General features: G+C 40.9%; 1 protein-coding gene across 1 annotated transcript; it reads right to left on the bottom strand.

Annotated features, from left to right (window-relative positions):
• Positions 1–266: 266 nt before the first annotated feature.
• On the bottom strand, positions 267–13,774 carry atl3 (atlastin 3). The gene is made up of 14 exons (XM_005913287.3): positions 13,622–13,774; positions 11,084–11,307; positions 10,361–10,495; positions 9,045–9,149; positions 8,910–8,960; positions 8,510–8,566; positions 8,334–8,426; positions 8,044–8,182; positions 7,812–7,939; positions 6,814–6,870; positions 6,643–6,714; positions 6,279–6,470; positions 5,906–6,145; positions 267–2,363 (listed from the first exon to the last, which is right to left on the bottom strand). Exons 2-14 carry the CDS (start codon positions 11,285–11,287, stop codon positions 2,301–2,303), a joined length of 1,536 nt encoding a protein of 511 aa, XP_005913349.1. The 5' UTR covers positions 11,288–11,307; positions 13,622–13,774; the 3' UTR covers positions 267–2,300.
• Between the last annotated feature and the right edge of the window lie 865 nt (positions 13,775–14,639).

Below are 14,639 nucleotides of genomic sequence, written 5' to 3'. Positions count from 1 at the left end.
TGCACTATGTAGTTTTATGAACAGCATTTTGCTAGGCTCTCGCTGCACGATGACAACAGAGTTTAATGTGATTTAATCTAATCCAATATCATTCAAACGCAATCTATGGCAATCAATTCTTTGGCTGCGCAGTTACATCAAATGCAATGGCGATGTAAGAGCTTTGCATAAGTAGTATTTTTGTAACTGTGCTGATTTGCTTATTCACAGAGGCAAGCCTGCTGGTGGAAACGGCAGAGAAATGAACAGACCAGAAACGCTGGATCAACAGTTTGAGGCTCCTGTTTATTCTTTATAAAACAGCACTTCTCAAGTTAAAGCCACCATGCACCTGCAAGAGATGACTGCATTAGCTGGGACTACTTGCATGCATTTGCTCGCCTTTGGAACAAGCTGTGTACAAAAAGCACCAAAGAAGAGGGGAAGTGCAATAATAACTGCTTTTTTAAAACAATTTAAACAGTTCCCTCCTCTTGTGGAAAGAGACAGAAATGGAAAGTGCAAAATGATGGTCAAAAACCACAAATATTCAATTTGGAAATTTTTGGCCCTTTACTATGTGGATTTGTATCATTAAGAGTAATATGGTATCACTGTGAGAATAAAGCATCACTGTACAGCTTTTTGGGGATTTTTTTTTTTTTTTTTGGAATAGTTATTAAAGTGCATACTGCTGCATAGTTACAGGAGCCATCTTCATGTTATCATGCACGTTATCATATTTAGAGATGTAGGGCATAGCTACAAGTAATCATCGTCCTTTAATCCACTACCTGATTTACTCTGAGCTGGCTGGAGCAGCCCCTGCTTGGCCCCACAAAGTCAAACTAAAATATAATAAATCCACTGAGTGGTCCAGCTTTTTATTTCTCAGTACAACTTGCTGATTTGCTAAAGATTAAATGGTTAACTTGCTGCATGCAAACAAGAATGTAAGAATCAAGATCATATTGATTATTTTTCTTTCGCAGTAAAAGTCAGTCATATGAAATGGTAGTTTTGAGCTGAACTGGGAGCCAGATAAATCCAAGTTTTACCTCACACAGCTTAACAAATATTTAAACAGTCTTTTTATAGAGCAAATTAATGTGAAGCAGTTTAAACATTAATTTAACTTACAGCTATTTTACCAGTGGGGCTTTTGAATAAGGTGGGGTGTCACAATGTTATTTCTCTGCTGACAGTATAGACCATTACCCGTCACTTAAAACATCACAAGATCATTTGAGGGGAAAGCATGACTAACAATATCATATGTTACATGATAATAATCCGTCTAAGTGTTGCAGCCCTCGGAAAAATGAAACACTTGTACAAAAATTCAGGATGACAGCTGTGCTACAATTTTCTGCTCATTTCTCCTGCTTTTTTGTTCTATTCATACATTTTGCTTGCCATTAGTTTCACGTATGTCTCCAATTAAATTACTAGCATGTTTAAATGTCTTTAAAGAGACAGAATTATCTTGTTTATGCTGTGGACTGTATTATCGCTTAAACTGATTTTTGACATGATTAAAATTTTACACTAGCGCTCACAACATAATGAAAGCAGTTTATTTGGTCAATCAACACTTATCAGCGTTCTAATACTGTCTTTCCTTTGGAATTTTTTATGGAGTATATATATATATTCCATATGGTCTATTATTTAGTACTCAGATCAACAAAGTATAGCATATTTCCATAAAAGAACAAACAAGTGAATCTCCCATTACATACAGCCTCCATGCTGTGCTGTGTAGAGCAAAAAACTGTTTACTCTCCCCTCAAAGCCTCCCAAGAAATGCTAGTTCATGTTAAAATATGAAGCCAATCTACAAACAAGCTGGAATGTTTTAAAGTCAATGAGTGAAAACAAAGAAAACCTCCCAGGAACCTGAATAAATGTATACGCTTTAAAGCTAGCATTTTAGGAAACTATTTAAAGACACACTGCAGAAACCCTGTCTTAGCAACATACGGCCAACGAAGATGCATTAAGCTTGAAGTAGAAAATAAAAGTGTTTTTAGGTTTAAGGTAAACTTTGACTTGTCTATTAAGACCAATTGTAAACTTGTAAAGTGATGGCAGTGTCAATTTAAGACATAAAATACAGTTTACGTCCCTGCCTTAGAGAATAACAGAACCGTTGAGAGGCAGAATATTGTGCATAATAGAGATGCTGGTGAAGTGGCATCATCTCGCTACCCCGTGTCAGTGTTGTTGAGTTTGGGTGGCATGATAAGGCTTTGGGTGCTGACTGTGTGTTTGCTGTGGGCGCCGTTTGCTTTGCATTATGAAGAGAGTGTGGCGGTCTTTTAACGGGTTTTCTTGTGCTCCACCATGCTTGTCCCTCTCGACTTGTTCAGCATCACAGTGGCCTGAAAGGAGAAATAACAGGAGAGAGAGAGAGAGAGCTGATGTGAGTGCTTGCAGTGTTCGCTGACTTCAGTTCTGGTTGCTGTATCCATCACCGTTTTTAAACTCTGCCAGCGATGGCACGGTCGAGGAACTTGTAAGGAAAGTGAACTCAAGATTCAAGAATGGACTTCAGATAGCCTCTGAGGGCTGGAACACTTTCATTTTCTGTTTCAGTCCTTTTTCATGTTGGATACATACATCATACATTTTTATTTCTATCTGTTCTTAATAATCACCATTGTTCAACAAAAAATATTTGTGAAAGCATTACAATAATCCACAAAGAGCACCATCAAACTGGCCTTCAGTATTTCATTGTTGAGGCTTCGTGGGTCACACATTTATTGCATGGTCATGGTTCAGTCTCACCTCTCTTATCAGCTCAGTTACAAGAAGTAACAGTCGAGCCACTTTCAGAAAACAAGCCCTGATAAGTCTGCTGTATGTAGGCCATCAAGCTCCAACACAGTCTGCAAATAACTGGTAAAAACTGGCATGTGTTATACAGTTGGACCACAATGTGATAACAAATATACTCCTTCAGCTTCAGCTGCTCGTCAGATGGCTCAGCAGCTTCAGACATGTCCTCCCCACACAGCAGCTCAGTGTTGGACTGCTCCAAGATGAGCTCTATAGACTCTATCAGCTCAGGCCCAGCCACACCCAAACACACAGACAAATTAACCGTGTACACTTATATAAACAAACATGCAGGCCAATCTCTCACACTCACACAGCACACACACACACACACACACAACCACACACACACACACACAAAACACACACACAGAAACACACACACACACACCACACACACACACACACACACCCCCTCTAGAGTGCGGGTGAACGGATGCACCCTCTGAAACAACATCCCACCCCTACACCGGGTAGGGTGCAGGAAACAGGGGTGTAGCACCCCGTCCACTCCCCTCCCCCATTGGTGTCCCCAGTGTTAGACTTTCTGACATTCATGTCCACGTCATGCTGGTCTGCTGTGGTAAAGGCGTGAACGCAGCGCTGTCCATAGACTAGTAGATCTAACTCACCTATGGCCATGAGGGTAGGGACGGAAAGAATGAGATCACAGATATGAGCAGCGGAAATTGGCTTCCTCTGGAGCAGGGGTATCAACATAAGGCCTGGGGGCCAGAACTGGGCAGGCTCTCATGTCTAGCCCACTGATGGCTTTGAAACAACTAAAGGATAGCATTAATTTTCATAAATTTCGCAGCTTTTCCAACTGATAAGGGACCTTCCCCACTGCCATGTCTGGGCAGAGAGCTACTAGAACTTTTGTAATTTTACAGATTACATGTGTACATATAGTTACACACGTAATCTGTAAATATACATTTTTATTTATTCATACTGACAGATTACGTTCATTTACTGCAGCAGCAATTTCGGGTATCTGACTAGGATGCACCCCAGGTGAGGTATTCTGAAAGGAGACCATGTAGCTGACCTAGGATGACCTATAAAAAAAATTGGCTCGAAGTCCCTCAGAAGAGCCACAGGCGAGAGTCCAGTGGGCTGGATATCCACTTCATGCTGCCACCAGCCAGGTGAATGAAGGCAAGGAAATGGGAAGGGTTTAAATTTCTCCTCTCACAATTCCTGCCTGGTGAACAACCAAAGCCAACGATGTTAATGTCTTCGTGGAGAAACCAGAAAACACATGCAGCTATCTCCATAGGTCAGTCACATTTGTGTGCAGTTTGTATCAACTACAAACAATTTTGCTTTCTCACGTGGTTAAAAATAAGAAATAGTAATTTTTTTCTAATTTATCAGCCTTAAGTTAAGAAATTTGACCACAGAAGAAGTTTAGAGGGCAAGGAAAAAAATTCACAGCTTTTTGGTGATTATCAAGTAATGAATCAGAGTCGTTTAAACACAGTTTAACAACTTCAGGCGGTCAGCTTTCTAGCAGCCCACATAATTAACCTGTGTGGTCCCATATTCTTTTTGAAGGAATTTATAATTTTTGTACAAAAAATTATGCCTGATGTTTCTGATTCTGTCATTTTTTTAAATGCATTGAATGTTTTTCCTTTCTTCACCACCTCTTTATCGATTTTCTGATTAAAATCAATTCTCGCTTGAATAACATGATATCGATTTATTAAAATCCAACTTTTAAATATAAATTTATTTTGCCAGAAACACCAGAATCTCAGGTTAAACCTCACAAAATCTCAACAACCACCAAACAACTTAAACAGTAAATGAGAGCAGGTACAAGGATTCTGCACAAAGACGTAAACACAAAGCGCGGACCCACCGATGCATCAGAATCAGTGAGATGTGGCTTTCTCACCTGACGGCACGGACACGCCGCTGGGGCTGAAAGCCGACTGCTCACGGATTCTGATGCGTTGGCGGGTCTGCACTTCGTGTTTACCATTTTTTCGCGCTAGATTCTGAAGCTGCAGGTTGTCTCAAAACCAGCAGCAAAAGAAGACCTAAACTAAGCTTCACATTTCGCTTCACATAAACATCGTCATGAATTCCCTCTTACTTTTGCTTCCACCATGATAAAAATCACACTTCCTGCACAGCTCTCTCTTTCTCTCTCTCAGTGTTCTTCAGGAACAGTTTCCCATCTAAAAATCTGTTTTCTGCATTATTCACTTGCTTATTACGCACCAGTCTACTGTTGTTTACAGCACTGTCGCTGTTTGTTTGTTTGTTTTAATTTAAATGATTTCCAACAAGAAAGCCTAATTTCTGCTGTTCAATACTGAAGAAAGTTAAACTTTTTAAAGTTATGCGAAATTGCAAAATACTTAGCTGAGTCTCTAATTAAACCTCTGCAAACCTTTGCTCTGCTTCACTTCAGCAGCATCAGGTAATGTTTATGTGTTGATTCATGGTTTTCTTCCGTTTTTGTTCTACTGCCGAATATTTTTACGGTGGTAAAAAGCCAGGCAAGGAAAATCCCCTTTGGGGTTGTGTCAGGAAGGGTCTCCAGCATAAAAACCTGACAAATCAAACATGCAGCGCTACCCGTACAGACCCCCTTGTTAATAAGCAAACAGCTGAAAGTAACTTCTACTTTTACAGGCATTTCAAACTTTCAGACTTCACGTTACCAACACTTTCCAAGATCAGCTTAGTGAGGGAGCTCCACTTAGTGTCCTCGTTGCTAAAGTTTTTCAAGTTTACTCTGAAAAGGTTTGAACGCACTTTATTCAGGCTCAGGAAAACTCCTCGGGCACAACTGCTTTAACTAGTTTGTGAACTTTCCCCAGATCCCTGAAGCATTTAAGCTTAACATAGGACAAAGCTATCTGCTCAGACACTTAAACCTCTAAACTAGCACTAAAGTGGAAATTCACACTAGAGAACCAGACTTTTTATTTTTAATCCTGGTGGTTTTGTTGCTCTCTACAACAAGCGCTCCCTCTAGTGGCTGTAACTGGTGCATTACACTAAAACAGAATCCAGCAATGAAAGCTTTGAGACACAAATGCCTCTCTTCCTTTATTCTCACCTGCTCCAGAACGACGCCGGCAGCCTGGTCGATGGCTCCTCCCACATTTCGGTACCGACCCGAGTAGCGGATAAAGGCCCACGTCAGCATGGCCACCATGACCGCACCAAGAGTGCAGTCGCAAAACATGGCGAAGGTGGACAGGCCGATAAAAAGAAGCAAACCAGAGAGCACGTAGAGGAGGCACACCAGGACAAAGAGCACAGCAGGAGTCCGGAAGGCGCTGAAGAGGTTTTTGGACTTTGAATACAAAGAGAAAGAGCAAGTGATCAGGAACAAAACTGAAATTAAATCATGTTTGACCACGTTTTACCTTCATTAATTGATTTTTATACTTAGATAATAAAAGAGGGTAAAACAAACCACTCTTTACCTCGTTGTGCTTCAGGTATGACTCCCACATTTCCAATAGCTCCTTTTCCAGTTTCACCTGGTAACGGTTACAAAACTCCTGCCCGCCCATCTTCTTGGTGGATGCAAAGACGTGAAGAGCCTCCCGGAAGAAAAACTGATGTTTCTCTTCCAGGGAATCTGGAGAAACATAAGGCAGGTCTCCTCCACACACCTTAGTAAAAGCACAGAATCATAAAGAGGGAGGGTGTTTCAAATTCAACATTACAGATGATATATGTAACCCCCTTTACTCTGTAGATTACTGAGGCAACAAGCACTTTAAAGTAGTGACTAATGGGAATGATAATAATCAGGGATCACCACAGAGATTAACATGAACTCACCTTCTCCATGTTCCTGTAATACTGGTCTTTGGCTGACGCCACAGCTGCCAAGTTATTGGCCTCTGCTGTGGCCTGGTGAGACAGACACACACATGGTAAAGATGATAAAGAGTGACATACTCAAGAGCAACACTAAGTGCCTGGTCAAACTGGCGTAAACAGTATACGTACCATGAGCATAGTCTTTGGCTGCGGTAGGTCTTCTCCCTGATAAATCTTGATATAAACCTTGTGACACAAAACAGAAAGGACTGTTCAGACACACTTTTGGAAAACTGAGTAGAGAAATCCATGACAGCAGCTGTCTAGAGAGACAATCATCTACTTTGTAAGAGCTTACCCAGGAACCATATAATCCACTCACACACACACACACACACACACACATCTGTTCCACAGATACCGGCAAGATGGAGGTACACTTTTTCTTCTTCTTAACATAATATAACCATAACTTGAAATAGATTAGACCTTCTTTTGTGCCTGTGAGATGAGCCACAGATGCTGACCGTGTTGGTGTAAATGTAACATACAAGGAAAAAGTTTAATAAAACTTAATTTGAGCTTTTTTAAATATCCCGGTGGCTCTTGAAATCACAATTATGGTTTTCTCCCCCCAGTGGGGACAGGCTCCAGCACCCTCGCAACCCTGAACTGGGTAACTGGAATAAGATGGGTGGGTGGACTTCCTTACTACTTACTTCCTTACATACTTGATCTTGGTAGCTTGAAACCTGTCCAGAGCCATTGTTGAGATTCCTGCTAACTGGCAAGACATGTTTCTATTTCTACAACTGCAAAGCAGAAGGAAAGTTTCTAGAAGTAGACGAGCTGTTTGAACCGTAAAATCATAGACTAATATTTAGTTACAAAAAACATGAGGATTTTGTGCCTTTCCACTGTGATCTATAAACAGTAATAGACACAGGATGGCAGTAGACTCAAAACATCTGGCAAATTTCAAAGGAAGTGGGCTAAGGCATGTTTTCCATTCCCCCCATTGTTTCTTTTTTAAACCCTGTCTCTAGCTCAGGTGAACAGCTTCAAAATGAGTTTCTTTATACTCAGAGAAAGAGAAAACTTCAGAGCAGGTAAAGTAAAGCAAATATTTAACATTTCTAGCCAATGAACTAAAAAAGGGGCCTGTAAATATCTGATTGTGATCTCACCTTGAAAAACTCGAGCAGGCCGCTGCATGTGACTTTGTTTCCATTTATTTCTTTCTCCACCAGACGGTCTGGATGCAGCAGTTTGGGAATCAAAATCTTCAGCTGGTCTCTGAACTCAGGACCAACATCTGACAATAAATAACAATAAATTAAAAACAAAAATCTAAACTCAGGAGTGCACTCTGCTGAAGGCCATCCAACTAAAAATACCACAAAAACCCGAGGACCTTACCGCAGAGCTGTCCCTTAAAGGCAGGACTGGTGGCAACTTTTAAACCAGGGTGAGGTAAGAGGAAGCAGGATATGCTGGTGAAGCATGAACGAATGTGCTCCCTGACTGTTTGCAGCTCCTCGTGTTGAGCCTCCTTAACCTAAAAAAAAACAACCAACCAAGCAAACAAAGAAATAAAAAACAAACAAACAAGCACTGCTGAAACTCATCATTTCAGATCAGTTACATAAAAATTCACAGCCACAGTGCATTCATGATACTCTGCCAAATCATCAACACGTGGCTGGTACCTGTAACCGTTTATCCAGGAATTGATTCCCGCCTTTGAACCCGTAGCTGTACTCGTAGGGAAAGCTCCAGTCCCTGATCAGAAACATCAAAGACTGCAGGAGGAGAGAGAACGTGTTAGAGAACAAGAGAACAAAAATAACCCCCACAGATCACTGAATGTCGTTGTTTCTCATACCTGAAAGGGCTTCTGAAAGATCTCATCCATGGCGAGACGACCATACTCTGTGAACAGCTACAAGGAGAAAGAGGAGGAGGCGATGCCCATAATGGAAAATTAACAGTGAAATTAAAAAATGTGGCACGTGACTTATGTTAGGCAGTGAAATTACTTCCATTAGATGCAGAAAAACTTCAAGTATGAAATAAAACGCATGAGCATAACAGAGTACACCAAACAAAACTGTTTAAAAGTCGATTCCTTAAAGTAGCTGCTGTGAATGAATGAATACAATATCAGAGCCAGCACCACGAGGAAAGTATTATGTGTGAGAGTCTAAGTCTAAATAGTAACTAGATTTAATCGTTTGGAGCTTAAAATCTTTGGTGGGATTTTCCAAACACCAATCCAAACTGACCTGCAACTGCTGCAGGTCGTCCTCCTGGATGTTCTGTGAGAGATTGTAGAGCTAAACAAGACAAAAACATGTTGGCACACTTTACAACAGTATCAAGAAAATACTGATTTAGTGATGCTCGGAGCAGATGGTCACCTGTATGGAGCTGGTCATAGTGCTGAGGGCAAAGATGGTGGCACAGTCCTTCACAGTGGACTGGTCGTCAAACGCTCCCTGAGTGTCCATCAACACCACAGCCACCTGCAGCAGCAGAGAGGGAGAAGATGGGGTAAATGTAGGAATCACGTGCTATGACATGTGCTCAGATTTCAGATTTTAGACTGGCTCCAGTTTCGCTCTGAAACCTCAACAAGCTCAGTGCAGTGGCATATGAAGCAGTTCTCCACCAGCTGCTGGTACAGCTTGCAGCGGTTCAGAGAGCAGAACTACCATCGTAGTTCAAGACAGTGGCGTTAGAGGGCATCTGACTGCAAGATAAGAGACTCTGCATGATATTGAGGACCTGGGCAGTGAGCCAGACAGGAGTGAAACATAGAATGAAAAGGTTTTGGACAAGCTAGTTAGCAGTAATAATAATTTACAAATAATATTGAGGGGATCTTTCACAGTAACCTGACCAAATATGGCGATGGATGAGAAATTAGACATAAAAAAAAATTTCTAAAACAGGTTTGACAAATATACTTTAACATTCCTTAGTGGACCTAGGCAGCTTGGCAAAGTTAACTCTATGTGAGCGAAACACTAAATACAAGGAGGCACAATACTCCAAACAGTAATGTGTATTAATGAGTCACTGCATCTGAACCACTGCCCAACCTTGCTTTCATTCATTCAACTTTTATACTGATCTGAGGTGTGGCAGAGAAACTGAAATATGCAGAACATGCATGCAGAAATGAGGAATGCAAGGAATTTAGAAACAAAACATGATTATAGACTCTATAATGATTATAGACATATAGAGCTTACAGATGGCTGACCTCTAACCTTGAGGTCAAGGTCATCAAGGTTGTGATTGGGTATAAAAAGTCCATCTTAGCTGCTTTCAGAAAAAGCAGCTAAAGACGCCTGTAGGCAGATGAACCGCTTGGTCTAAATTTAGAAGATTGTTTTTAAACTTTGCTGGAGGCTGACAGAAACCAGCTCATCTCTTTGTAGCAGTGACATTTGCAGCATGCAGGGATCTGTCCACTGCACTTATAAACCTTTGTTATATAAAATACAAACCTACAAAATGTGCTTTATTCTTATACAGCTAGAGTAATAAAGTCATAAGCACAGACTAAAGGTTAGAGGAAAGGCTGAGACCAGAAATTACTGTGGCACTGAAAATCTAAAACAATGAATGAACATCAACTCAATATTTCAATATGAATTCCATTAGTAAATCTGAGTGCTTACATGTTTACTCTCTTAAAACAAATAATCACACATAAATGTTCAAGTACCTCTTCACCATCGCTCTTTTGGACAAGGAAAACTTCGCTCCACAGCTGGATGCCTGATGTTTCCGGTTCTGACCCTCCTCTCCAAGAAAACCCGGTCAGAGGCTCGTCATCGTTACCCATCCATTTCTCCTCGTCCTGATACAGAAATGCAAACTTCACTTTTAAACCCCCATCACAGCAGAGCCGAGGCCTTCAGGTAAAGCTTCGGTGCTATTCACTCAGCCATAACCTAAATTATGAATGGAGATCCCAATTGTTTTGAATAATTTACATAACAAATAAGTACCCAGTGGAGTGTAAAGTGTTCAGTGACTGAAAGATGTCATATTAGTCATGTTGTGAGGCCAGACAGTGGCACTATGGTAAAAGTAATGAATAAAAGTAATAAAGTTAAGAGAGGGCATTCACAGACTCTAGTCCTTAGTGGTCATGGCAAAATTCTCATTTACTCCTAGTCAGTAAACTAGTTAGTTCACATGTTAGTTAGTCCTCATGCAATCCACACACCAGGACTAATTCTGCAGGTTATCACACCTTGAGGACAAAAATCAGTCTCTAGCATCCTGCTCTGAAGCTTAGTGAGAGTCCAGCATCTGATACTGTAAGTGCACTTCAGCTGATCTCTGAAGTGAACTTCAGCTGATCTCTGAAGTGAACTTCAGCTGATCTTACAGAGATATGGTGATGAGACATGCTGAAGGATCAGGTTACAGCACAACTCACCTGTCTGTGCATGTATCGAAGCATGAAGTCGAGCACAAAGCTCTTCCCCTTCCTGAAGGCTCCGGCCACTGACACCACCACCACACGTTTGTCTCGGACCTTGGGGTTCAGCAGGATCTGACTCAAAGCATTGATCTCCAAGGTGAAAGAGTGATCGTCCTTACAGACATTGACAATCTGAACTGGGCCTGGTTCGCTCCCCATTATTCTTGATGTTCTGGTCCCTGTGCGAGATCACAAACAAAAAAACACCAAAATAAAATCAACACTAATTATTTATTTTTTTATAATTGAATGTTTTTCTTTTTTTCTTGAAAAAAGAAAAAACAAGTTGCCATTCTCGAACAGTAAATCAGAGAAAAACTCATGAAGCAACAGATGAAATTCACCTGTGACACTGCCACATGCAATATGGCACGATATACTCCAACATATTGGGCAATAGATTGGTGCATCTTAGCTGAACATTATTATATAGCAACAATCATACTACTTGGAACATTAAATTGTTCTTGGTATTTCAGAAACTGCTGATCTACTGGGATTTTCCCACATAACCATCTGTAGGGTTTGCAGAAGATGATATGAAGGATCTTCAGGAAAAAGAGAAACTATTCAGTAAGCAGCAATGTGCTTGGTGAGGCTGGAGCAGAAAAACAAGACTGTCTGGAGATGACAGGAAGACATTAGTAATAGGCATTTGTTACGATAAAGGTATGCAGAGGAGCATCTATAAATTTATCTTGTCAGCCTGCCATCACCCCAACCGGTTGCGGCAGATAAATAGGAAACAGGGGCTACAATTCACAGAGGCTCAAGAATCTTGCCGGGGCTGATGACGAGTCTCGGTTTCTGCAGCAAAATTTGGATGGAAGGATCAGAATTTGGCATAAACACCAATAAAGCACAGATCCATTAACAGTTCCGGCTAGTGGCAGTGATGTAATGTTGTGGGGGATATCTTCTTGGCATAGTCTCCCCTCGTTAGGGCCAGCTAAGCACTGTTTAAATGCCACAGCCTTCCTGAGTGTTGTTGCTGACTATGTCCCTCCCTTTATGACCACAGTGCAGTGCATCTTCTGATGGCCACCTCCAGCAGGATAATGCAGCATGTCACAATGCTCAAATGATCTCAAAGAAGTTTTCTGAACATGACAATGAGTCCATATTTGGCCTCTACACCATATTGAAGCCAACAGAGCACCTTTAGGATGAAACAAGACATTTGCATTATGGATGTGCAGCCAACAAATCTGCAGTAACCGTGTGATGCCATCATGTCAACATGGACCAAAATCTCTGAGGAATGTTTCGAGCACCTTGATATGCCACGAAGATTTAAGACAGCTCTGAGACCAAAAAGTAGGTCCAACTCAGTAATAAAATGGTCAGTGAGGGTAGTAATAAACTGATTTTTAAATTCTGGGCCTCTGTATGTTTTTTGTTTTGTTTTTTAATCTTCTCCTTTTTGACAGGAAAGTGGTTCAATTGTCTTTACAAATAAATAATACCTCAACTGTATTAAAGCCTTTCAGTTCTTTGTTGCACTCGTCTTGTAGATTTTGCCCACAAAAACCTGATATACCGAGTTACAAAATCAGCCAACATATTTGTGCAATGCTGATACAATCCTATGACATTTGTGCTAACAAGCTAGAGAAGCTAACGAGAAAATATCTCCTATGTCTGCCTATCACCAGAAAAGAAATCGTTCAAAAATGTGTTCAAGTTGGTCACGAGAAAACTATTAGGAAATAGATATAATTATGATGACAACAGACTTCTCCAGCTTCACTAAGACTTTACTTATGCTTCCTGGGCTTGCTGACAGAAATCAGGCATGCACTGGTCCCTCCATCAGGGACAATATCAGGCTCTGTGTGAAGCTGACGGGGGGCTCCTCTTATGGGTGTCACGCTGCTTTGCCTGAAGCATGCTTTCAATACACTCCACTGTCGCTGATTTTGCGGGGTGGATGTCTTCTCCCGCGATGAGTAAGACAGGGAGGTGTCTGGATACAAGTTCATAATGCCCAGAAAGCAGGCTGCTTTCGGTTAAAGCTCACTACCTCAAAGGTGTGGCGGTGAGGAGCAGCATACCAACCATTTCTCAGCAGTGACTTTGTTCATACGCCTCGATGCTAACAAGCAGAAAAAAATATGCAGTTCAGACAAAATCTGCTTGCACTTTGCAATCTAAACACGAGATAAACTAGGTTTACGAGACTGATCTATGATGAAGCTACATGATATTAGCGCTAAACTGACAGCACTGCGAAGAGCACAGCTAAGCCGAACTGTACTGACATCGACGTGAACTTCACCGAAAAGCTAAATAACAAACTACAGCTCACAACCACTGAGCTAACATACAAGTTAACGGATGCAGCTAAATTCTTGTGTGGCTACAAGCTTTCAAACACCAGCAAAACGATGACATACGTTACCGTTGTTAGCTAAAAAAGTGTTAAAACATCTGAAACTAGCTTTTAAAAACGCTTCTGCGTTCCTTAGCTCCTGTTTAGTGATTTAATGTTACCTTTGGTGTCTCCAAACAGCTTCAGCACAGTCTTCTGAGAGTCGCCAAACCAGAGAAACGTAACTTTTTACACTGGCATGAAAATAACCATGAGAACTTTTTTCCATCAACAAACTTCCACACACTTCCTGCCTCCAGCCTGCGAAACGCCACACGGGAAATGTAGTTTTAAAACAGGTTTCCCTGCCGGCGCTCCAGTGTCTCTGTGAACTACACGTCCCAATCAGCCAAATATCCAACAGCTCTGGGAAATGTAGTTTTTACCGTCAAGTTACGAATACGGAACTACCAGACAGGTAATGTAAAACAGTGCCGGGTGTTTTGCGTTTATACAAATGATAGCCTAAGGATTTGCGCAGAGGAAACCGAACATACATAGCAGGTTTACAAAGGGGTTTGTTTTGTTTTGTTTGCGTTGTTTTTCATTGTCATATATGTGTGTCTGCGTTAAGTAAGCCGTGGCTTTTGCGCCCTCTCACGGTGCAGCCGATCACTGTTTCTAAAGCCACCAGATAAAGCTCATCACACAGAGACACCGAAACTTATTCAGCAGCATTTTAAAGCAAACCTGAAGCCGATAGACTCAGAAAATAAACATTTAGAGATAACAAGATTATTATTTTTAAACAAACAGTCAAACTAACTAGAAAAGAAACAAAAACCAACCACAACGACATACAGAGGGAATCGTTCCTTCCTCATACCTGTAGTTACTTTGTTTTTTACTTGCCAAGCTGCCTACTGATTTATAATCACATTTGTATTCACTGGGCTCTTTTATTTTAATTCTCCTGTTTATTCTATTTATGGATTTTTCTAGCTATTAACCCATAGCCCATTTGGGCTTTAAAATATGGACTATTGGACCCTTTATGTTATAATTTTCAGTTAAAAACAAATATTGAACTTTTAAAAAATTCGATTTGTACAGTTCAGGCATCAAAAGTGTTTCAGTCGTGGATGCTTGTGCATCTCACCAATACCCGAAGTAGACAATTTAATAAATGATACCATACTT

Source organism: Haplochromis burtoni, unplaced genomic scaffold (assembly GCF_018398535.1).
Source record: "Haplochromis burtoni strain Fernald_Lab_line unplaced genomic scaffold, NCSU_Asbu1 Contig_4, whole genome shotgun sequence".
NCBI classification, from domain to species: Eukaryota; Metazoa; Chordata; class Actinopteri; order Cichliformes; family Cichlidae; genus Haplochromis; species Haplochromis burtoni.
This window is presented reverse-complemented; position numbering and strand designations above follow the sequence as displayed.

Excerpts from the sequence above, each read along its gene's own strand:
- atl3 (XM_005913287.3), bottom strand. The coding sequence starts at position 11,287 with ATGGGGAGCGAACCAGGCCCAGTTCAGATTGTCAATGTCTGTAAGGAC. Across the intron at positions 9,150-10,360 it reads AAAAGAGCGATGGTGAAGAG|GTGGCTGTGGTGTTGATGGA; the intron begins GTACTTGAACAT and ends CTGCTGCTGCAG. Across the intron at positions 8,961-9,044 it reads CTATGACCAGCTCCATACAG|CTCTACAATCTCTCACAGAA; the intron begins GTGACCATCTGC and ends TGTCTTGTTTAG.